General features: G+C 39.2%; 1 protein-coding gene across 2 annotated transcripts in view; it reads right to left on the bottom strand.

Moving 5' to 3' along the window:
• Positions 1-22,543, bottom strand: part of LOC122645894 (proteasome subunit alpha type-2-like) — a 29,337-nt gene extending 6,794 nt beyond the window's left edge. For both annotated transcript variants that reach the window (XM_043839301.1, XM_043839302.1), the window contains exons 1-7: positions 22,390-22,543; positions 22,195-22,271; positions 17,601-17,665; positions 16,155-16,201; positions 8,726-8,801; positions 4,117-4,184; positions 3,519-3,588 (exon numbers count right to left, since the gene is read on the bottom strand). In XM_043839301.1, coding sequence (XP_043695236.1) covers positions 3,519-3,588; positions 4,117-4,184; positions 8,726-8,801; positions 16,155-16,201; positions 17,601-17,665; positions 22,195-22,271; positions 22,390-22,430 — 444 coding nt within the window. In that variant the 5' untranslated portion in view covers positions 22,431-22,543. The remainder of the gene's footprint in view (positions 1-3,518; positions 3,589-4,116; positions 4,185-8,725; positions 8,802-16,154; positions 16,202-17,600; positions 17,666-22,194; positions 22,272-22,389) is intronic.
• Positions 22,544-23,287: the final 744 nt, after the last annotated feature.

Genomic DNA, 23,287 nt, shown 5'->3' with positions numbered 1-23,287 from the left:
TCAGCTCTATTCGAAATCATACATGATATGATTCCTAAGCTATGCATGTCTTTCCTCACTTCTCTTGGGGTTATTTTAGGCCTTCCCTTGGCTCTTTTGGTGCCTTCTATCGGAATCAAATCACTCCTCCGTACTAGAGCATCCCAAGATCTTCGTTGAACATGGTCACGCCACCTCAAACGACTTTCTCGAAGCTTATCATGTATCGCAACCTCGCCGCTACTCCCAAGTCCCAACTCAGATCTAATATGGTCATTCCTCACTTTATCCCTCCTAGTTTTTTCACACATCCATCTCAACATCCTCATCTCCGCTACGCTTAGTTTATCTATATGACATTTCTTAATTGCCCAACATGCCTCACCATACATCATAGCCGGTTGAATAACAGACATCTCTCCACTTCATCCATCCTATTTTAATTCTCTGAGCAACATCATCTTCTATATCACCTCCTTTATTTATGATTGAGTCTAGATACCTAAAATAATCACTTTGTGGGATCTCCCTCTCAACAAAATTCACCACCTTATTAACCGTCCTAGTGTAACTAAAGTTAGACATCATATACTCCGTCTTTGCGCTTATCAGGGGTAAGACCTTTTGATTCCAAGGTTGATCTCCATAACTCCTTGGCGTTAACCCCTGCTTTTGTCTCATCCACCAAGACAATATCATCAACAAAAAACATACACCAAAGAACCTCATCTTGTATGTCTCTGGTTAAATCATCCATGATAAACGCAAACAAAATGAGGGCTTAAGGCTGATTCTTGATGTAACCCAATTGTAATTGAGAATTCACTACCTTGACTCCCCATAGTTCTTATGCTTGTCACCACACCAGCATAGATATCTTTAATTATGTCCACATGTTTACTTGGAACCCTTCTCTTCTCTAATATATGTCAGATTAATTCTCTAGGGACTCTATCGTAGGCTTTTTCTAGGCCAATAAAGACCATATGGGAGATCCTTTTTGCCCCCTCTATATCTTTCCAAGAGTCTCCTAAGTAAGAAAATACCTTCCATCGTGGATCTTACTGGCGTAGAACCAAATTGTTTCTCCGAAATAGTAGTTTCCTTTCTCATATGGGTTTCAATAACCCTCTTTCATTACTTTATCGTATGGCTCATTAGTTTTATGCCTCCAGAGTTATTATAGCTCTAAATATTCCCTTTATTTTTGTACATCAGGACCATAATACTTCTCCAATCATCTGGCAATTTCTTTGTGCTCATAATCTTATTACACAGCTTGGTTAACCAAGTTAAACCACAGATTCCTAAGCTCTTCCACACTACTAGTGGGACCCCATCTGGGCCAAGTACCTCGCCTACTTTCATCCTCCTTAAGGCTTCTTTCACTTGAGTAGTGCACTTCTGAGGCAGTATTACTTGAAAAGACCTCATTTAGTAGGCTGTAAAAATACTCTTTCCATCTCTCTATAATGCCCTCATCCCTTATTAGTACTCTATCATCATCACTTTTAATACATCTAACATGGTCAAAGTCTCTACTCTTCCTTCTCTCATTTTCCTTTGTGTTCAGATTGTTATAAAAATCTTCATATTTTTCGCCCTTACTTTCCCTACAATTTTCTTAGCTTCATTTCTGGCACATTTATACATTTTTAGATCCTCTGCCTCGTTAGTCCTTTTGTCATATCTTAAAACTAGCTTTCTTAGTCTTAATGATTGCTTGAACCTAATCATCTCATTGCCAAGTCTCTCTAGGAGCATGACATTTTCCTTTCAATTCCCCTAGAACCTCTTTAGCAACCTTCTTGATACAAAATGTCATCTCGTTCCACATCGTATCAGTGCCTCCCTCAAAATCCCAATTTCCTTGTTTGACCACTTTATAGCAAATGAATTCAAGGAATCACCTTTTAAGTTCCACCACCTTATCTTAGGGCAAATAGGCTCCCCTATCTTACCATTCTGCATAACGGGACACATATCCAAGACCACTAACCTATGTTGGCTAGCTAGGCTCTCCCCAGGTATAACCTTACAATCCTTACAAAATAGTCTGTCAAACCTTATTATGAAGAAATCTATTTGGCCGATAATATGCTGCCTACTTTTGAAGGTAACTATATGCTCCTCCCACTTTTCTAAAAAAGTGTTCACAATAGATAAATCATAAGCCACAGCAAAGACTAATACTGAGATCCCCTCCTCATTCCTCTCTCCAAAACCGTAGCCTCCATGTACACCTTCATAGCCTCTACGATCTCTCCCCACATGACCATTCAGATCACCCCCTATAAAAATCTTCTCCTTGACTAAACCCTTACACTAATCCATCCATGTGTTCCCAAAATTGTAACTTACTACTTTCATCCAATCCTACTTGGGGTGCATATGTGCTAAATATATTGACATTCTCTTTCTCCAACACAAGCTTGATGGATATAATTCTATCTCCAAATCTTTTTAACATCCATCACATCATTCTTAAGATCTTTATTCACTACTATGCCCACTCCACTTCTATTATTTTGATCTCCCGTATACCACAGTTTAAAGTCATCCAACGCCTTAGCTTTTTTACCCTTCCATCTAGTCTCTTGAATATAGGCAATATTAAAATTCTCCATCTGCTCATAACATCTATCAACTCTATGCTCTTACCCGTTAAGGATCCAATGTTCCAAAATCCTAACCAAATCTTACACTTATGAACCAGCTTCTTTACTCGCACTTGTCCACGGTACAAGGACCCTTGCCTACTTGTCACCACATCCGGGTGTCGATGTGGCACGTCGCTTCTAGGGGACGCCCTAGCATAAGGTTGATAGGACAGAGATATTTAAAAATAAAAATACTTGTAAAAAAGATCCATGCAAAAGGTGGTTGGCTGAATATATTACGGTGCCGGATGCCCTACCTGACGCACCAAGAAAAGTCAGCACTGCAGAACCTGTATACCACAAAATGGTAAAAGAATCTCCAAAATGACTTCCAAACAATTCAGGCAAATCAAAATTGCTTTAACCATGTATACTACACTAATTAAACCGTAAAGCCTCAAATAAGAATCATCCCAATTGGATCCCACATGTGTGCCTCAAATGAAAAGGGTACAAAAAAAAAAAGGAATAGCCAGCAACAGCATTCTCTCCACATCAATTAGCCTGATAGAACATAATAAGCATCAAGATATAAAGTATGATTAAGCAGTATTTTAAGGAGGGATCCAAATTTTACAAATACCACAATTAGCAAGCAAGATAGAGGGAGGGGGAAAGAAACCCTAACCATGTACGACAAGCATCATTCTCTAGTATATGATTAAGTGAGGATTATTGATTAGACAATCCCCTAGAATCCACCTAGTCACAAAAAAAAAACCCTCCAGATTCCAGGATCCATATCTACAGACACTACATACCCTAACACATGAGAAGAAAGTTGTAGCAACGCAATAGCATGTACCACATAATGGCACTTGAGATGAACTTAATATAATTAACATTGTGCATAAGCCATGCAAATCAGAATTTACATACCTGATATAATTGTGGACCATCGGCATCAAACCCAGCAACAAGCAGTGAAACTCCAAAAGGCCTTACACCACTGCCAACAGGTACAGGAAAAAATGAAATGACACTGACAATTATATGATCTGACTCTGGTTCAAACCATGCTTAAAAAGCTCACAACTCAGACCAACAGCTACAATTCCAAGCTAACTTCTAACTGAAGTCCCTAATTTGAATTCTCCAAAACGATGAAGATTGCTTATAGCCTTACCATTCAAGTTCCTCAGGCACTTGATCTTTCAAGTATTTGATTGGGTGTTTTATGGATGAAAAGTAGTATTAGTTTCTATAGAACATCAAATTATCTTTTTCTAAGACTAGCCAAATTTTAACCAAATCACCTCAAGCATGAAAGTTTTTGTTTTTACGTTCTCTTTTTCAGAAAACAGTAGCTTGGATACAAGTCCAATCTTGTAGTAGTCAGGTACTAGTTCCACATCAAAAGATGATGTGAACCATGTTTTCTTTGACTGAGTTCAGACAAAAAAAAACTTAACATCCTTTCTTCTTTTCAAGAAACATATGCAGCAAAATAAAATCAGTGGTAGAAGGAAATTCTTACCCAGATTGAGTGAACTCCTGCATAACAGCTGCTGTTTCTCTAACAAGTTGCGTAACCGGAATCTGTTCCTGTAATGACCACATTGCAACTAAAGTCATAATTACAGCAAACCAAAACAAATAAGTACTAGTTGGCAAAAAATTTTATGGACTCTCACACCCACAAGGTATCCATGGATGGGCATGCATAGTTGTACCCATGAAAGCATGTGGTAGGGAATGGTTTAGATTGGCCATGTATCAACTTTCAGACTATCAACTCAACTCAACCTTATCCCAATTAAATGGGGTCGGCTACATGGATCCTTTTACTCCAATCAGCCCTATTCAAAGCCAACTTGTTACTAGTCCTAAGCTATGCATGTCTTTCCTCCCATCACTTCTCCTAGAATCATTTTGGACCTGCACCTGGCTTTTTTAGCCTCTTCAATCAAAATCAAATCACCCCTCCACATTGGAGCATTCAAGGGCCTCCATTGCACATGTCCAAGCTATCTAAAACAACTTTCTTGCAGTTTATCATGTATCGGAGCTACTTCTAAATTAGCTCTAATTTGTTCATTCCTTATTTTATCGTTTTTAGTTTTACCACTCATCCATCTCAATATCCTCATTTCGGCTACACTAAGTTTGTTTATATGTTGTTTCTTTACTACACAACATTCAACTCCACACATCATTACCAGTCATCTAACTCTCTTATAAAATTTTCCTTTTGAGTTTTAGAGGAAGATGTCAATCATAAGACACTCCGGACAGGCCCCTCCACTTCAATCCACCCTATTCTAATTTTTTGTGAAATATATTCCTCTATTTCTCCTTCTTTATTTATGATTGAATCTAGATACCTAAAATTTTCACTTTACGCTCTCTCCCTATCATCAATTTTCACCACCCCTCTTTCAATCCTATTGTTACTGAAGTTACACATCATACACTCAAATTCAATCATATACCCATCCATGTATTGGCATACACCCTCTTGTAAGTCCAAAGATTGGGATGCACTCTCTGGGTAGTTTTGGATTATTTTCCCACCTGCTGATTCCATTTGTGCTGAAACTTGAAATGTGGAAATGGAAAAATTCTGCTCCATCTGACTTGACATGTGGTAGATCTATGTGACCATCAATAGATAGCTAATGGATGTGCCTGATATTAACTTTACAAATGAAGCTTTTTTATGTCCATCTTTCTTGACACAGGTCAGTTGGGACTGAATATAAATAAGTAAATAGAATAAAGTGACCATGTGACCACAAGAAAGTCTGTTAAATCTTGTTTGATATATGGGAAATTGTAAAGTGTAGGCTGGAATACGTGTGGTAGTAATTTAAATTCTTCTCCACGCAACAGCAAGAAAACCTAGTAGATCTTGTTTGGTATATGCTGGGATGGGGAATGCTGTAACCAGAGGCTGGGATGAGTGAATCTTCGGTGCCTTCTTTATTATTAATTTGTTGTTGTTGAACAAACCTTATTTCTTTATCTCCTTTTTTCTTCTTTTTAATTTGACAGATCAGACAAGTTCTATACCATCTCTCTTTACTTTTTCTCTATTCTTGTTCCTTTAATCAACTATTTATATTAATCTCTTACAATAGTTCAAAGATTTTTAAAGATTCTCGAACCAGAAATATTTAACCCCAATTTTTCTCAATCAGTATCAGTACTGGGTTCTGGATTCATGTCTTATTGACCAATCTATATCTAGAATTGTTTTTAAGTTCTGTTTAGGATTCCTAAATAGAATATAGATTACAAAATAACCATCTCCCAATTCAAATTTTGGATTTTCTATTCTGGTTTGAATTCTAGGTTGGCATTTTGATTCCTGATCCTTCACTGCCATCTATTAGATTGCAGATCTGTTCATGATCCCAGCAAACTATGTGAGACCTTCCTTTATTTATTTTAACCTGATTTCAGAACCTATTTATATGTTCAAGGAGTACGATTTCAGTTCCACCATGGAATTCTAACCTGATTCCTACTTAGAGTTCAGTTAGAATATTATACTATAATAATCTCACAACCTTTGTAGGACCCCCCATTAACTACAGGTTTGTAATTTGACAGCATCAATCACCTCATCAAGACCGAAACAAATTATTGCAAGTCAAGAAAGCAACCCAATTCTAATCAGATATATCATCAAGGAATTCAGACAAAGTGCCTTTCATCTATTTTGATGAGCTTCAAGCTTAAAAGCAGTTCCCATCTTGAACTATGAATTGTGCAGACTAATTTTAATTAACAGACTCAATTAAAAACAAATCCTAACAAGAACTTCAAAACAAATTAAAAACCCAAACTATGCGATGCAGAATATCTTTTGCACATTGAATCTCATGGCTTGATCAATATTTTCAGTCCATTCAATTGGGATTCCTACAGAGGAATACAGTATTAACATGGGTAGGGTTGTATTGTCTAAAAATTAAAGGTTACTGGGCTTAAACATAGTTGGGCTTTTATTTTATGGCTGTTTTAATGAGCTTAAATACAAGGCCAAGTACTGAGTCCAAGGAGGGGTGAAATTTTTTATTTTATTTTAGGAGTTCTTATTTATTAATACTGTATGAGGTTCAGTCCATCTGTCTAGTTTTCTTAAGAGAGAAGATATTTGTTTAATTAAGGTAGACACCTCAAAGGTGTAAATATTTCCTTTAGTCTAAACTACCTGAGATTAGGTTAGGGAAGGGTCCAAAATCATCTCCATATTGATGTAAACTGCTTATTTTGATAGAATGGGAGGTGATATGTTTACGGTAGAGAATAGGCCTCTTCCATATGGTTTGATGGCCAAACCACAATTCTGTTGGTGGTGAACAGATTCATCTCTCTCTTTCACTTCTTGCTATTGATTTTTCATCTTTCTCTGTCATTTTGGATCTAAACCAGCAAAACAGATCTGGTTTTCAATCTGATTGAGAATTGATCTGAAATTCCACATCAGATCTGGATATCAAATCTTCTTTAGGGCCCATTAATCGTAGGCTTGTAATCCTTGCCTGCATCACTATCACCTAAAAGAGATTTCCAGGTCAACTTAACAATTCTTATACAACTTCCCCAAATAAAACATCTAAGCACTTTTGCTTTCAGGAAAATAACCCTTTTAGCTAAAGTAAATCTTGTTAGGGAATGCTAGTTATCAAAGGCTTAAAGCTCAACACTGAAATAAATAATTCCCCTCTTACATCTCCTGCACTCTGGCTTTGAGACCCAAATGGCATGCTAAGGCAAGGAAATAAGAGTCATAAGACTAATTTGTAGTTTGATGGTACGCATTGTAGTCAAACCCAAAATGATTTTATGCATCATTGTACAGCCCCACACTTTTGAACATCACACTTCTGCTCATTTGTTTTGATACAAACTACTGAAAATATTTTTTAGTGGCATATCACAACTAGATAAGACATTCACTTTTATGGATAAGATAAAATATAGAAGCCCAGACCTTTAAGTATACTAATCTTATGGAAAAGAGCATACAATTTAAAATAATTTTTTATTTTCAGGAAGAAAAAAAAGCTTTTATCAATCCTAATATCGGACCAACTTCATAATTCTAGATAAATGAAAAGATTAATCTAATTGTCACCTAGTTTCCAGGAAATATTTCCTATTTTTCACATTTAAACAAATAGAGCCTCTAAGCAAGGTACTAAAACTCGGTCTCGTGCCAACTCAACTCTTGGAAAACCGAGCGTGAGATCTCGGATCTCGGTGGTGCATTTTTTCAACTGAAACCTCAACTTTGGGTCAACCAGATGATCGAGATATAGTTTGTCAATTTTCTCCCTCGAGATTTTACAGATCTTCTTAATTTTCCCCTTTACAGCTTAATAGATAAGTGAAATAATAAAATAGAATTAAAAAATTACTCATAAACCAGTGCTGTAAGGACTGCAGAAGTGCAGAATGCATAATGCTAAGACTACACATTCATGAGGGCAGAAAAAACCAATAACCAGCTGGAAATGCACCGCTTGAGCCCACTAGATCCATGGGCATGCACTAGGAAAGTAGGAATTGAGGGTCAAATAATGATCATGGTTGCTGATCGGATTGAGGATCAAACCAGTACCACCTGATCTTTGTCTGGATCAAAATGGTTCACCTGATCCATAGCCAATATTTGAAATCCCCTTTTAATAACATTTGTCCCATGTATTTTAAGTTTTAACAAGAGCACCGTATTTAATCCTCTATTGTTTCATTAAAACTAGATACCCCATAAGAAGATCAAGTAATCATGTTTTCTCACAAAAATATTCTAAAGCAAGTTTAATTTCCAGTTGGATTTTAATTTAACTTGTCAATAGCAAAAGTTTACACTTCAAACAGTCCTCTTCTATATCTCTTGAGCCTTTCACACATTTTTACATCAGGAATCCATTGAGAAGACTAAATTCCTTTTGAACTTTTCCCTCTCTCTATGAATTCCCAAGGACATACGTTAATAACCATTTTTCATGAATTTATATTAAAGAGACGTTGAAGCAAAAAGCAACTTATGGACTCGAACTCCTGTCACTCAACAGCTAGATTCAAGGGGGAAAAAATCAACAAATAATGTTGGCAAGAAAAGGATAATGTACTTTGTATAGTCTGTAATATTGTTGTGCCTGCTTCCGACTCTTCCGGACCAGAACTCGAAAATCAGGACCCATGCCACTGCACCCAAAAAAAAGTTGCAAAGGTAAACTTTAAATATAGATATGTGTGGCCAATAGATTGGAAAGTTGTGACATAATAGCAGTAAATGTATAATATTTTAAACAGTGAAAAGTGATTATATAACTCTGTTAACACATATACATCATAAAAGGAAGTAGTACATGTCAAGGTTACATCAACGGCATTGAAATCATTATCTGTTAGTGAGGAACTGTAAAGTCAGAATTTTCTCTAACCGTGCAGTAGTGAGGTCACATCCCTATAAGTTTGAGAGAAACCAGAAGAGAATAATATATAGAAAAGTAAATGCAGCAAATAACCCACAAGAGAAAGAGGAAAATGACAACTTCAGATGCCAAAGGACAAATATGTAGTCCAGAAGACCAAAAACTACAAAAATGTTCCTTGAAAAAATTAACACCAGACACTATTTTATCCTTCTGGTACTAATTGAAATCACAAATTATTTAAAAAATATATATTCACACCACAATTTTAACACATGAGGGAAAGCAAATTGTAAGCATATTTAGTTTCAACTACATATAGAAATTTCAAACCTACATAGTCAACTACCATGGCCAGGGATACTTTTGCTTCTTCCTCCCCCCCCCCCCCTCCCCGGGCCAAAAAAATGATGACAATACAGTAAACTGACCAAAATATGAATCCACAATACTACACATACTTTAGAAATACCATTACATTGCTTTGTCATTCACCTCACTTTCTATTTCAAACAAGCATGCATGCAAGTGATTACAAAGCCACCCGAAAAATACAATGAATGAATTGGATTAGTTGGAGGGAACATGGAGAGGATTAAATGTGGGAGGATAATTGGGCAGAAGAGTAAGGCTGTGTGACTTCTGTCCAGCCCTAACACAATTGATATCTATTAAAAGCAGATCGATCACCCATTAGTTTGAAAGAAGAAATGTGATGATAAAGAAAAAATCAATTACAATAGACCAAAATGATTCTGAATGGTGAGTTGGAAGGAATCAAACCATGGGGAATTCTAAATTAAATCCTTCTATCAGCCACAGGTAGCAAGAGGGGAGGCGCCTCCCCACTAAACAAAACACGGGGTAAACCTGCCCCCCCCCCCCCCCCAAACCCCCAAAAGGGTTGGAGCCTTTGTTTGGGTTTTGGCACTTAACAAAATGCTAATGGTTAAGAACTTGCAGAGACGAGATAGGAAGTAGGTCAGTAGCTGTATGTGCTGCAAGGAAGAAACATCACAATATTTGTTCGTGTCTCATGACATATGTAAGTATATCTGGCATTTTTTCTTCAACTACTTCAATTTACTTGGGATCATATCACATACTGTTAGATATATGGCCAGAATACCGTGGGGGTATTCTGACCCTTATACCCTCTTTATTTTGTTATTTTGTTATTTCGGTATATGTGGTTTAGTCCCACATTGCTAATGTACTAAGTGTTAATTATTCATTATGATTATAAATATAGAAGTGCTTAGGATGCATTAATCATCCAAGCATAGAGTTCTAATTCAGATCCATTTAACATGGTATCAGAGCTGGTTATGAATTAGAACCATCCACGATTCCCTCCCCTTCTCTAATTCTCGATCTCTCTCCTGTTCTCTTCCCTTCTCTTCTTTCCTTTGTTTTGCTTTGTTCTTCTTTGTCCCATAGGGCAGCACTGATGAGGTGATCTATTGATCCAGCTGCTGCCCTCCTTTGTTACCTCACTCCATGATATGAAGATTTGATCAATAAGGTGCTGCCCTCCTTTGCTGCGAATATTGAAGACTTCAGCCTTCATTGGACAGATTCACACTATATTACAAGGACTTTGTTCACTATATTGGAGCTTCAGACCTGCGGCAGATCAGTATTCCAGCACCTACATCAAGCTACATCAAGTTCCAGCCCTCAAGATCGATATCTCTTCACATTTTCAGGGTTTTTTTCAAAACCCTGACAATTGTCGATCTTGGGGTTCCACTTATCAGTTAATTCTGATTTTTTGAGGAGTACTTCACGTCTGTTCAAGAGTCCTTCGACTGCAATTTCAGCCTCATACAGTCACTTTTCAGGCCTCACATCATCTTATCGATTTCAGCAATTTCAGGGTTTTTTTCAAAACCCTGAAAATATCGATCTCAAGGTTTTCTCTGGCTGCTGTTGCTGATTCTTGGAGACACTTATTCCTTCATTATTAGAGGGCTTTCATCCTTGTTTCAGCCCTTAACTTGGAGCTGTTCTTGGTTTTCTCTTCACAACAGCCCCCTTCTACGATTTGGGATTCTTCACTGTCTCCATGGGTGACTCTGTGGATTCGACTGCTACTTCTGTTGGTGATGGAAACAGCAAACCAGAGTATCATACTTTCTCTCCAAATCCAATCAAGTTGGATGGCACCAATTACCTACTTTGGTCTAGGTCTGCCTCCTTTGCCATTGCTGGCCGTGGCCTTACTGGTCATATTAGGGGATCCACTGCTATGCCTACTGAGGTTGGGGCTGCTCAAGACAAGTGGCTTGCCAACAATGGAGTTCTTATGTCCTACTTGATTGGTTCTATGGTTACAGATCTACAACACAATTTTCTTCTCCTTGATACAGCCTCGGAAATTTGGGTTGCTTGCAAGGAGACTTATGGACAGCTTGGCAATGATGCCCAGGTATATGAAATCAGGAAGAAGGTCCTTCACACTACTCAGGGAGAATTGACAGTCTCCAAATACTATGCTACCTTACGCAGCCTTTGGCAGCAATTGGACCATTTTTCTGATTTTCACCCAAGTACAGCTGCAGATATTACTTCTTATAAGCAACACATGGACAAGATCAAGGTTTATGATTTCTTGGCAGGATTAAATGTGGAGTATGATCAGATTCGGGTTCAAGTGTTGGGTCACAAGCCTTTTCCCACACTTGAACAGTTATATGCCCTGGTCTCCTTTGAAGAAAACCGTAGGGCTGCCATGTTGCACCCTCCTATTACTGACAGATCAGCTCTCCAGGCTGCTGCCCCTGCCACTCCTGCACCTAGTGGCATTGCTTCTCTTGGTGATTCTACTACAAGGTCTGTTGTTTGTGAGTACTGTCACAAACCTTACCACACCAGGGAGAAGTGCTAGAAACTTCATGGGAAACCGGCTGATTTTGAAGCTAAAAGGGCTGCCAAGACAAAGATAAAGACAAAGACCAAGGCCCATCGATCGAGATCATATCGCAGCTCTCAGCATCGACAATCGGTCTATCCCAGGATGATCTACAGGCACTCCTACGTATGCTAAGGTCTTCCGCTGCTGCTGCTTCTACTACATCAGCCACTGCCAATTCTTCAGCTCCTTCAGGTTCACACTTTGCCCGGTCAGGTATTTCATTTGGAGGTCATTGTGCTTCTGTGGCTTCCCATCCTTGGATCATAGATTCTGGAGCTACAAATCATATGACCAGTTCCTCTAGTCTGTTTCACAAATATTCTCCCATTTCTGGGAAAGATAAGGTCAAAGTGGCTGATGGTTCCCTTTCTTCCATATCTGGAAAAGGAATCATCAACTACACTTCCTCTCTTCCCTTGTCTTCTGTTTTGCACATTCCTAATTTTACTACTAACCTTCTTTCAATTAGTAGTATTACTCGTGATCTAAACTGCAAAGTCATTTTTTTTCCCTTCTCATTGTGTGTTTCAGGATCTGGACTCTGGGAAGACGATTGGATTGGGTAAAGTGCACGGTGGACTGTACCTGCTTGATGACGGACGCTTCTCTCCACCACCACCTTCTCCGCTGCATCAGAACTCCTTGGTCTCTTCTAAACTCTCCCAGTGGCACTCTCGGTTAGGTCACCCCCCCTTTAGGAATTTTAGCTCATTTATTTCCTCGTTTGGTCACCCTTCGTACTAAGGATGATTTTTTTTGTGAGGCTTGTGTTCTGGCCAAACAGACACGTTCAACTTATCCAATTTCAAATAAAAGGAGTTCTTCTTGTTTTTAATTAGTGCATTCTGATGTTTGGGGCCCTAGTCGTAAACCATCTATTTCTGGTCATCGTTGGTTTGTCTCTTTCATTGATTGTCATTCTCGGAACAACGGGGTGTATCCTTTGCACACAAAAAACCAAGTTTTTTCATGTTTTCATCACTTTCATAAAATGGTCCAAACTCAGTTCCAGGCTACTCTTAAAGTATTGAGAAGTGATAATGGAACAGAGTATACAGAATCCCAATTTCAAAAATATTTGACTGATCATGGAATCATTCATCAAACTAGTTGTGTTGATACCCCTGCCCAGAATGGTGTGGCGGAAAGAAAAAATCGTCACTTGTTAGAAATAGCTAGGGCTTTGATGTTTGAGAGAAATGTCCCGTCTCAATATTGGGGGGATGCGGTCCTCACTGCGGCCTATCTCATCAATAGGCTACCCTCTAGGGTTCTTACCTCCCATAGCCCCTCTGATATTTTACTGGGTAATTCCTCCTTTATTGTGCCGCCCAAGGTGTTTGGTTGTGTGTGTTATGCTAGGGATACAAGATCTCCAGGGAAACTTGAGCCTCGGGGGCTTCGTTGTATTTTCTTGGTTTATTCACCAACCCAGAAAGGTTATAAATGCTACCATCCCCCTTCCCGCCGTACCATGGTTAGTATGGATGTTATTTTCCATGAGTCCCTTTCTTATTATTCTTCGCCACCTCTTCAGAGGGAGAGTTCTAGTGAAGATGTGTCCTTTGAGATTCCTCTACCTGAGGTTCCTCTGGCGGCTGCCCACCTTCTTTACCACCCACACTGCTACCCACCTTTTGTGGATGCTTCCCATCCTACTTTGGAGACCGCCCAACAACCTCCGGCTGTTCCTCCTTCACCTAATGGGAATCCTTTACGGGGAGACCATAGAAAATAGTGGTGTTAATGTTCCTATCCGGGGGAGCCGACTCACCCGCAGAACTATTGGTGAATTTCGAAGAGAATTGACAACTCCAACACGATCACCTATACAAGGGGCAGATCCACCAGAGGGCACGCATCCCACTCGTAGCACCAAGTACCCATCCAATTGCCGGCTCCAGGACACGGATCCTACATCTCCTGGTAATCCATCTCCTTCCGACCTACCTATTGCACTTCGCAAAGGTACTAGGACTTGCACTTTACATCCCATATCTCATTTTGTTTCTTATAACTCTCTTTCTCCCTCTTTTCGTGCCTTTGTATCTTCTCTTTCCTCTATCTCGATTCCTAGAAATTGGCAGGAAGCATCTACAGATGGAAAGTGGAAGGCAGCAATGTTAGAAGAAATGAGAGCACTACACAAAAATAATACGTGGGATCTTGTGGCTCTTCCTCCAGGGAAAAAACCAGTGGGATGTAGATGGGTCTTCGTGGTTAAACAGAAGGTTGATGGTTCGGTGGATAGGTATAAGGCACGTCTGGTTGCAAAGGGGTTCACTCAGACTTATGGAGTTGACTATCAGGAGACCTTTGCACCAGTGGCAAAGCTCAACACCGTCAGGGTGTTATTATCTTGTGCTGCAAATCTTGGGTGGGATCTTCAGCAGTTAGATGTCAAAAATGCCTTCCTCCATGGGGAGCTTGAGGAGGAGGTATATATGGACATTCCACCAGGTTTTTCTGATGACAGGACTAAGGGCAGGGTTTGTAAATTGAAGCGTGCCCTTTATGGTTTGAAGCAGTCACCTAGGGCCTGGTTTGGCAGATTTCATAAGGCTATGATTTCAGCAGGTTACAAGCAGAGCAATGCTGATCACACTTTGTTCATCAAACGGCTTAGTAACAAGGTTACTCTTCTCATAGTCTATGTGGATGATATTGTGGTCACTGGTAATGATGATGCTGCAATCAGGGATTTGAAAATTCTTCTTGGCCGTGAGTTTGAGGTCAAAGATCTTGGTCCTCTTAAATATTTTCTAGGGATAGAAGTTGCTCGATCTTCAAAGGGCATCTTTCTTTCTCAAAGAAAATATGTCCTTGATCTATTGACTGAGACAGGGCTGCTAGGCTGTCATCCTTCCGATACTCCTATGGAAGCTACTACAAAACTTAGGGAGAAAGAGGGTGAGTCTGTTGACAAGGGTGCTTATCAGCGATTAGTGGGCAAACTAATCTATCTTTCTCACACACGCCCTGACATTGCAGTTACTGTAAGTTTGGTGAGTCAGTTCATGCATGATCCCTATTCCTCTCATATGGATGCAATCCGCCGTATTTTGAGGTATTTAAAGTCTGCTCCAGGAAAGGGAATCCTTCTATCTCCCAATGGTTACTTGAAGATTGAAGCCTATACTGATGCCGATTGGGCTGGTTCTCCTGACAGGAAATCTATCTCTGGCTACTGTTCCTTTGTGGGTGGGAACCTTGTCACATGGCGTAGCAAAAAGGAGAATGTTGTGGCAAGATCTAGTGCTGAAGCCGAGTTCCGTGCAATGGCACAAGGAATTTGTGAACTTCTGTGGCTTAAAGGATTATTGCAGGATATCGGTGTTGCTGTCCAACTTCCTATGATGCTTTATTAGCATTGCTTATAACCCTGTCCAGCATGATCGTACTAAACACGTGGAGGTTGACCGACATTTCATCAAGGAAAAGCTTGAAGCCGGCCTCATTTGTGTTCCATTTGTGAAGTCTACTGATCAACTAGCTGATGTGTTCACTAAGGGACTGAGTAGCAAGCTGTTTCATCCTATCTTAGTCAAGTTGGGCATGCATGATATATATGCTCCAACTTGAGGGGGAGTGTTAGATATATGGCCAGAATACCGTGGGGGTATTCTGACCCTTATGCCCTCTTTATTTTGTTATTTTGTTATTTCGGTATATGTGGTTTAGTCCCACATTGCTAATGTACTAACTGTTAATTATTCATTATGATTATAAATATCGAAGTGCTTAGGATGCATTAATCATCCAAGCATAGAGTTCTAATTCAGATCCATTTAACACATACCTAAGGAAGAAAAATAACATGCTGAATTGGGAAAAGGGAAATTTATCATGTAAATATTATGTAATTAAAAACACTGGTACACAGCAATAGACTCCATAAATATACCACTTTGATCATGAGTTCATGGCATATGTTAAACACCGATGTACTGAAACTTCAATGAGAAAATACATAAATTCATTCCCTAAAAAAAAAAGAGCCCATTACCAACACATATGGAAAAACAAGCTAGCATTCATAAGTACGAAAATTAGATCACGCCGATTCAGAAGTGAATTGCAAACTCAATTATTACTTATTCTTAGCAGCCAAGATGTTATGTGCATTTTGGACCTATGGCATCAATATAAGCATTGGAGTTGAACTTCCTAATTAGTAATTAGTAACAAGGAGTATAGAAAATCAACCTGTATACAACTCCAATATTTGGGGTCAAAAGCTGAATCTTTTGAACCTGCAATTAAGCAAATGAAATTATCACCATATTGCCACTCTGTCCCCGTAATACTTCTTTTTCGCCTCGCAAGAGGGGAGATGGAAATAGGGAAGGTAGTAGAAGATGATGCAGGTTAGCATAATCATGCAAAAACTGAAGCTTAATGAGTTAACAAGGAGGTAGATGGATGCAAATACAATCACAAAATGAGATGAAGGTAACAACAAACACAAAGATAATGACAAGGAACAGTTGGGATGATATAAAGTCTAGAGAATATAAGAATAATGAATTCCTAGAAAAACAGATTGTGTGACAAGGTTTTAGTTGAAAGTTCTAAATTTATTGTCAATCAAAAGGAAGAAAAAAAGGGGGTTAATTTAGCATATGCACCATATCATCTTAAATGTGAATGATCAAAAACAAAGTTCGAAGGTCAAGGAAAGATATACAAAAACCAATACTCTTCCCTTTTTCGAGCTCCTGACTTCCTGTATTTAACAGCAGGAGCAGGACCATACTGAATTCTGTGATGACCAAGACTGTATAAACTATGAAGACGAAACACACCCAAAAAGAGTGTCAGACAGGATCCCATAGCTCCTTATTGCCTATTGCATGATACATAGTCATTACAGATTTGATATTGCTCTATCTGGTTATGGGCTTTGTACTCAGTCTATTCCATTTTAATAAAATTGCAGTTATTTATCCCTCTGAGGAAGATAAAAAGCTAGTGCTCCAAATTTAATTTATGTAGTTCAATCCACATCTTTATCTTGCTTGAGGCAAGACGCTCAATTATGAAGGAGACAGGAGTCCACAGAGCCATTAATAATGAAGCCAAGCCTATTCATGGCTTGGCTCAAGGCAACACTTCGACAACCATGATCGTGCAGGTACTCACAAGGGCGAAGTAGATTGTTGGAGATCCCATGGCATGACTGCTAACTGATTTTTGGGCTTGATTTGATGCATAAATGCCAGAGAATGGAACAAAAGCTTAAAATTGTGTCAACACTAGAATCAACAATTCAACTGCCACTCATGAGACTATAAATAATTCACAGACAAAAATAAGCCAAATGCCTAGTCCAAGAAGACAAAAACTAAAACAAAGAAGGCAGTGCTATAATGAAGACTATTGTAAACAAACAATTATAGAACTATAAATAATTTTTTTAAATGATAAATGCAAAAGAGAAGTACAGAACAGTAAATCTAGCAAGGATTACAAGGCTGGAATCCCAATCCGGATAGGCCTATCCAGCCCGATCCCTGATCGATTTCCCATAGGTATGGACTGGATCGGCGACAGCCAATCCCAATCTAGATCGACCAATCCAGCTGATCCGATCCCGGTCCTTGAAATCATGAAATTTAGACTTGAATAGAAAGGAATCAGAATATAACTCACAGATGTTTCATCTACCAAGATCGATGGTAATTTCTTCTCTGTCGCAATAACAACACCATTGGCAGCTGCAATGACCATCAAAGGTATATAATACTGATACTCCAATAAATACAAGGAAATTCTAACTTGTACCATTCATGACAAATCCAAATAAAGAAACAGCATTAGAAAGGAAAGCAGGGCAACTAAAATAAAGAACTAAAGTTTGTGCATTGAAAATTTGAAACCATAGAATTGGATGACTCTATCAACAATTGTCATCCAATTCTCATGAAGTATCCCATCTGAACTGTGTTACGTATATATTTTCATCAGTAACTACAAAATTGTGCAGTACAATGCAAATGATTGGTAGAATGAAGTTATGAGAGAAACCTTGGAAGATGGATGTTTGTTTACGGTTCCATTAACATAACCTCATCACTATTTCCTTAAACATCTATTCTGATTGGAAGACAATTACTTCATCATAAGATATATGAACTTATTCAAGGATGTTCATTTGTAAATTTTAAGGCCCATTTGATAATATAATTATGGAGATTCAGTGATGATGTCTTCCACAAAGGAAACAAGTAATTATATGCAAGTAAGAATTGCTAATGGAGTGTGGATCTCATGGAAGGGCTGTGTGGAAGAACACAATCAGATTCTGCGAGGATTTTGTGGAGAGAAATGCATCACGGTGAGGGATGGATCTTTTCAGTTTTAAAGAATGCCTTAGAGACTGGAAGCCAAGCAATAGGTTTCCTAGATCGTACACCATGCTTCCTTTGACAAGAGTTATGGAGAATGAGCAGCTTGTCCGGCGGAATGGCTCCATTTGCATTTAGAAGAAATCTCCTAGATTATGAAATTGAACAGTGTACTAACCTCTTTCAGATGTTTCAAAATGTTCACATTGATTGGTCAGTATAAGCCTCAAGAAGATGGAAGGTTAGTTCTATAAGACTATATCCTGTAAGAACCTATTATAAATTATTAGCAAATGAATCATCTGTAAGGGACAAGGCAAGTACGTGGAAGATTAAGGTTCTCCCAATAGCAGCTGTGCTTGCATGGGTGGTTGCTGAAGAAGTTCCTGACTGAGTGACTGCTGAGCAATTAAAGAGAAAAGGTCTCACTGGCCAGCAGAGGCGGATAAGACTACTCGCCATCTATTTCTCAAATGCAAGAGCACAGAGGGGAGCATGGTCTTATAATTTAGGTCTGCTGTCTGGTAATGGTTGGGTTCCTCCTTAGGCAATGAAGTATGTATTTACCCAATGGCCAGATATTCAGATATCAGATACTCCTAGAGCTAGTTAAATATATGTTTAATCCCTCATACTTGTTGTGTATTGTGAATGAAATAAATAGAAGGGTTCTTGGAGATATTAGGAGAAGATTTTCATGGTTAAGTTATGTGCCTAGTGGGGGCCCACTCTAGTGTATGGGCGCTAGATTGGGCCAACCTAGTATGGGATAGGTTAAAGGGCTTGATTTAACGCGTTCCATCAGCTCTGGAGCTTTTGGCGTATCGGTCAAGTACCTAAAATTTGGTATCAGAGTCAATCACCACGTCATGGGTTCAAGTCATGAAAAGGGCTACCTGGAGTAAAGTGAAAGCCGTCAAGAAAGGGCTACCTGCCGCCAGGCAAAAATCCTAGAGCAGAGTGGAGCCGCTTGGAAAGGGTTACCTACCACCAGAGTGAGAGCCGCCAAGGACAACGGCTGCGGAAGCATGGTGGTATGTTATGTGCCTAATGGGGCCCACTCTAGTGTATAGGCACTAGATTGGGCCAACCTAGTATAGGATAGGTTAAAGGGCTTGATTTATCGTGTTCCATCAGCTCTGGAGCTTTTGGCATATCGGTCAAGTACCTAACAGGTTATGCTTGGATGTTCAGCAGCTGTTGACAAACAAAGCATGTGAAACAAACGGAGCTCAGAGGTGTCAAAAATTCATTTTGCCAGCAAATGGGAAGGCATTTTGCAATTATGATGATTACAATTATGAATTATGTCTACATGTAACTTTGTATGTTTTTCTGTAGAGAGGTAGATACACATGTTTATGGTTCTTCACCATCACTTAATGACAATGTCCTTTTCTGTTGTAACCAACTGGAAAATAAAGAGTTAATGGCGTCAAAATCTCAAGTTCAATTCAAACTCCAAACAATCCAACATTCCAAAACTAGGCTGTTATACACTTTTGGAAGGATAGTTTCTCCTTTTGCTCATTCACAGAGGAAAATAGTGGACTATAACCAACAGATCACTAAATATTGAGATACACGGCATATTTTATTGGCACATCTCACAATAATTTAACAAGATTATCGGAGAAGATGAGGAAATGCTGTGAAAGGATAAAATTTAAAATGTTAAGTCCAATGGATGGAAAAAGGAAACGTTTTCCGATTAGAATTTCATAATTCCACATATCAACAAGAATAACGCTAGATGAAGGGGAAGTCGTTTACGAGTTCAGGGTAGAGCTACAGAATAGCTTTCGATGTCAAGAGTTCCCCTTCCAATCTTCGCCTCTTCATCTTCCTAACCTAAGACGAGGGGAAGGAAACGAAGGGGCGTTCTGCCTACATAAAAATTGCCATAGAGCCCGTTTCATTCATATTTCAGTGGGCGGGCACCCTATCCTACGTACATCGACCTTGTGCCGTTTCCCCCAGCTTCAGAGCTTTGAAAGCCTCAGTAATCGTCTGCTGTACAGCCTCTGGAATAAATGCCGTTGAGAAGCAAATGAATAATCATCTACTTCCGGAAGAAATCGAAGAATTTCTTGGGAATCCTACAAGATCAATTCGTTGTTTTTTCTCTGACAGATGGCCAGAACTTCATCTGGGTTCGAATCCTACTGAGAGGTCCACTAGAGATCAGAAATTGTTGAAGAAAGAACAAGATGTTTCTTTTGTCCCTTCCAGGCGATCGAAAAATAAAGAAATGGTTGAATATTCAAGATAATTACGTATTTACAAAATACTGTCTCAATTCATCCTATTTCATCAGATCTGGGGTGTGATATGGTTCCGAAGGATGAACCGGATATCGGACATTTCCGAGCATATGAATAAGCAAGTGAGGATACATTTGATCCTGGTGAAAGGCCAAAGAAGGAAGGGAATGAATGGGAGGGAGTCTGGGAGATACGAGTCGACGAGAAGGTTCTATTCCCTCTGTGTCTCAATACCTTAAACTTCCCCCCAAAAGAAAATTTTAATGCCAACTATACTTTCTAGCTAATGTAGCTGAATGAGAAAGCCTCTCTGTTTAATAGGGGGGGGGGGAGAGAGTACAGTAGCATAGATTGATTATAATATACTGTGACACCACTTGTGACACAACTTGTGAGGTATGATATCAATTGAACAACGACAGTGACTCCTTACCATCGCCAGTTGCACAACCCCTGTTATACTTCCTTGGAATCTAATAGCACCTTTCAGCTGTTACACCACATCATTTTCAAATAAAAGTTCCATTTTAACTACTTGTGATTTTCTTTCAGGCGGTCAGGCCCCATATGATCATACCATGTTGATAATGCTAAAGAGGTTACAACTTACACAATAAACACATCTATAACACGTAACAAACATCAACCATAGAATTCACCAAGCTATGATGAGTAAGAATCACCACCGTTTTCTTTTCATTGGCAATGACCAAGACAAAAGCATAGTTGTCACGGCGTCACGGCGATCCAAGTCGGTGGAGGGGTGTCACGTCGATATATCGACATGGCGAGCATGTCGACCATGTTTTATTTTTTATTTTCTCTATTTTTAATGTGTTAATAGATGTATACTCAAGCCATGTTTTATTTTTTCTCTATTGTTTCTCAAGTTTTAAGAAGAAAATTCAGAAATCGAAGAAGAAATCGAAGAGGGAAAGAAGAAATCGAAAGAGATTGAAGAGGGAAAGAAGAAATCGAAGAGGGAAAGAGAGACAGGAAGAAGAAATCAAAGAGGGTCGCCATGCAACCCTCTCCAGCGCCAGGACGCCATGGCAACGCCATGACAACTATGGACAAAAGCACGTGCAACAAAGGTTCCATTCAGAGCCAATGGCACCCGAAAAACCTCCTCCAGGACTGTCAACAGTAGCGAACCTAATTCGATCAGGTTGCTTTTCGGTCAATAATGTAATGAAAATAGTATTACTGCTCACCATTTGTCTAGGTCGGCAATAAATTAGTTAACAGAAACAGCACGATAGCCTTTCAGACATGGCAGCACAGTCCATTTGGGAATATGGAAAGAAGATGCTACCCTCGATTTGTGAGAGTTCATACATCTGAGACCAAATTTTTTCTAAGAGCACAAGAAATACAGCCGTACTATATGTCTTGCTACCCAAGACAGTAAAGTTAAAATGGCTAGGATCACCCAATTGAGTTAGTTGAGTCTTAATCTAAATATCTTAACGATGCAGCTTACCAACGGGAATTTGAAGGAGACGGGTTCTACTCTACATTAAAAAGCCTTCAAAAAAAATTCAATGAGATTAAGCCGAAACTATTGCAATATATACAGAAACTAAAAGCCAGCAGAGAGCAGAAGATACTCAAACATGGCATGCGTTAAAATACCTTTAATCCCTAGAGATGTCTGGCCAGAACCGACGGCCATTAACGCATATTCGATCTGAACGAGCTTCCCAGAAGGACTGTTTCAGATAATTACATATAAGTATAGAAAAAACGTAACAAGGTCAAATCAGAAGATCGTCACCCAAAGAGACCAAAACGAATGCATGTTAGACTTCGAGGAATGTCCAGGCGTACCTGAAAGTGGTGAGAGAAAACGAATACTGGCTATCTCCCATGGCTTTAGAGAGAAATAGAGAGATGGAAAGGGAGAGGGTGAAGTGTGAAGTGTGAACTGTGAAGAGCTGCGAAGAAAGCAGAAGTAAAGGAAGCCCTTGCAAGCTAAAAATGATCTATTTCGTTTCTATTCCTTCGGAACTGCATAATTTCTTTGGGAAATTATCAGCGCCACCCCCTGACGTTTACTTATATTTTAAAGCACATCTAATAACTACCATAATATCAACCATCTCCCTGCTTTATCAAACTAAAACCACACAGATCCCTTCCAGTTAAGAACTGTTAAGTGATGATGTCAACAGTTTTATATTTTTTAAATGACAATTCTACTCTTCTTAGTGGACAAAGTACCTAAGCTACCCTTTTAATTTAAACAGCCAGAAGCCCTTCTTCTTCCTCACACTCACTGCAACCTACCGTCATCTAGCCCTACTCTGGCAATAAAGCAGCCCATTCTTTGGCAGTTATGATATCCTTTCACTTGTGTTGACTTTGTTTAAATTGAAAGCTTTTGCTCACTCTGTGATTCGGGGAGTGGGTATCTCTCTCTGTGAGAGCTTACGACCGCAATTATGATGAGGAAGGACAGCAATGCTCGAGATCCCACTATCCTAAACAGTAAAACTAGAGAACCCATATCTCAATTTGCTTGTCTCGTCCTTCTCTTTTTCTCCTCTCTCACAAAAGCAATAGCAACAGCAACATCAACAGCAGAAGCAGCTTCCTCTCTTTCTTCTTCTCTCCCCAAACCTCCTCCTCTTCCCATTCTACCCGTACCCTCTGCGGCCTAGTTCTCATGGCAACTGGGAGAAATGGCTCTGTTCCTTCATTTTGGGACTAACAATTCACCGATTCT

The sequence above is a fragment of the Telopea speciosissima genome, chromosome 11 (assembly GCF_018873765.1).
Source record: "Telopea speciosissima isolate NSW1024214 ecotype Mountain lineage chromosome 11, Tspe_v1, whole genome shotgun sequence".
NCBI lineage: Eukaryota > Viridiplantae > Streptophyta > Magnoliopsida > Proteales > Proteaceae > Telopea > Telopea speciosissima.
This window is presented reverse-complemented; position numbering and strand designations above follow the sequence as displayed.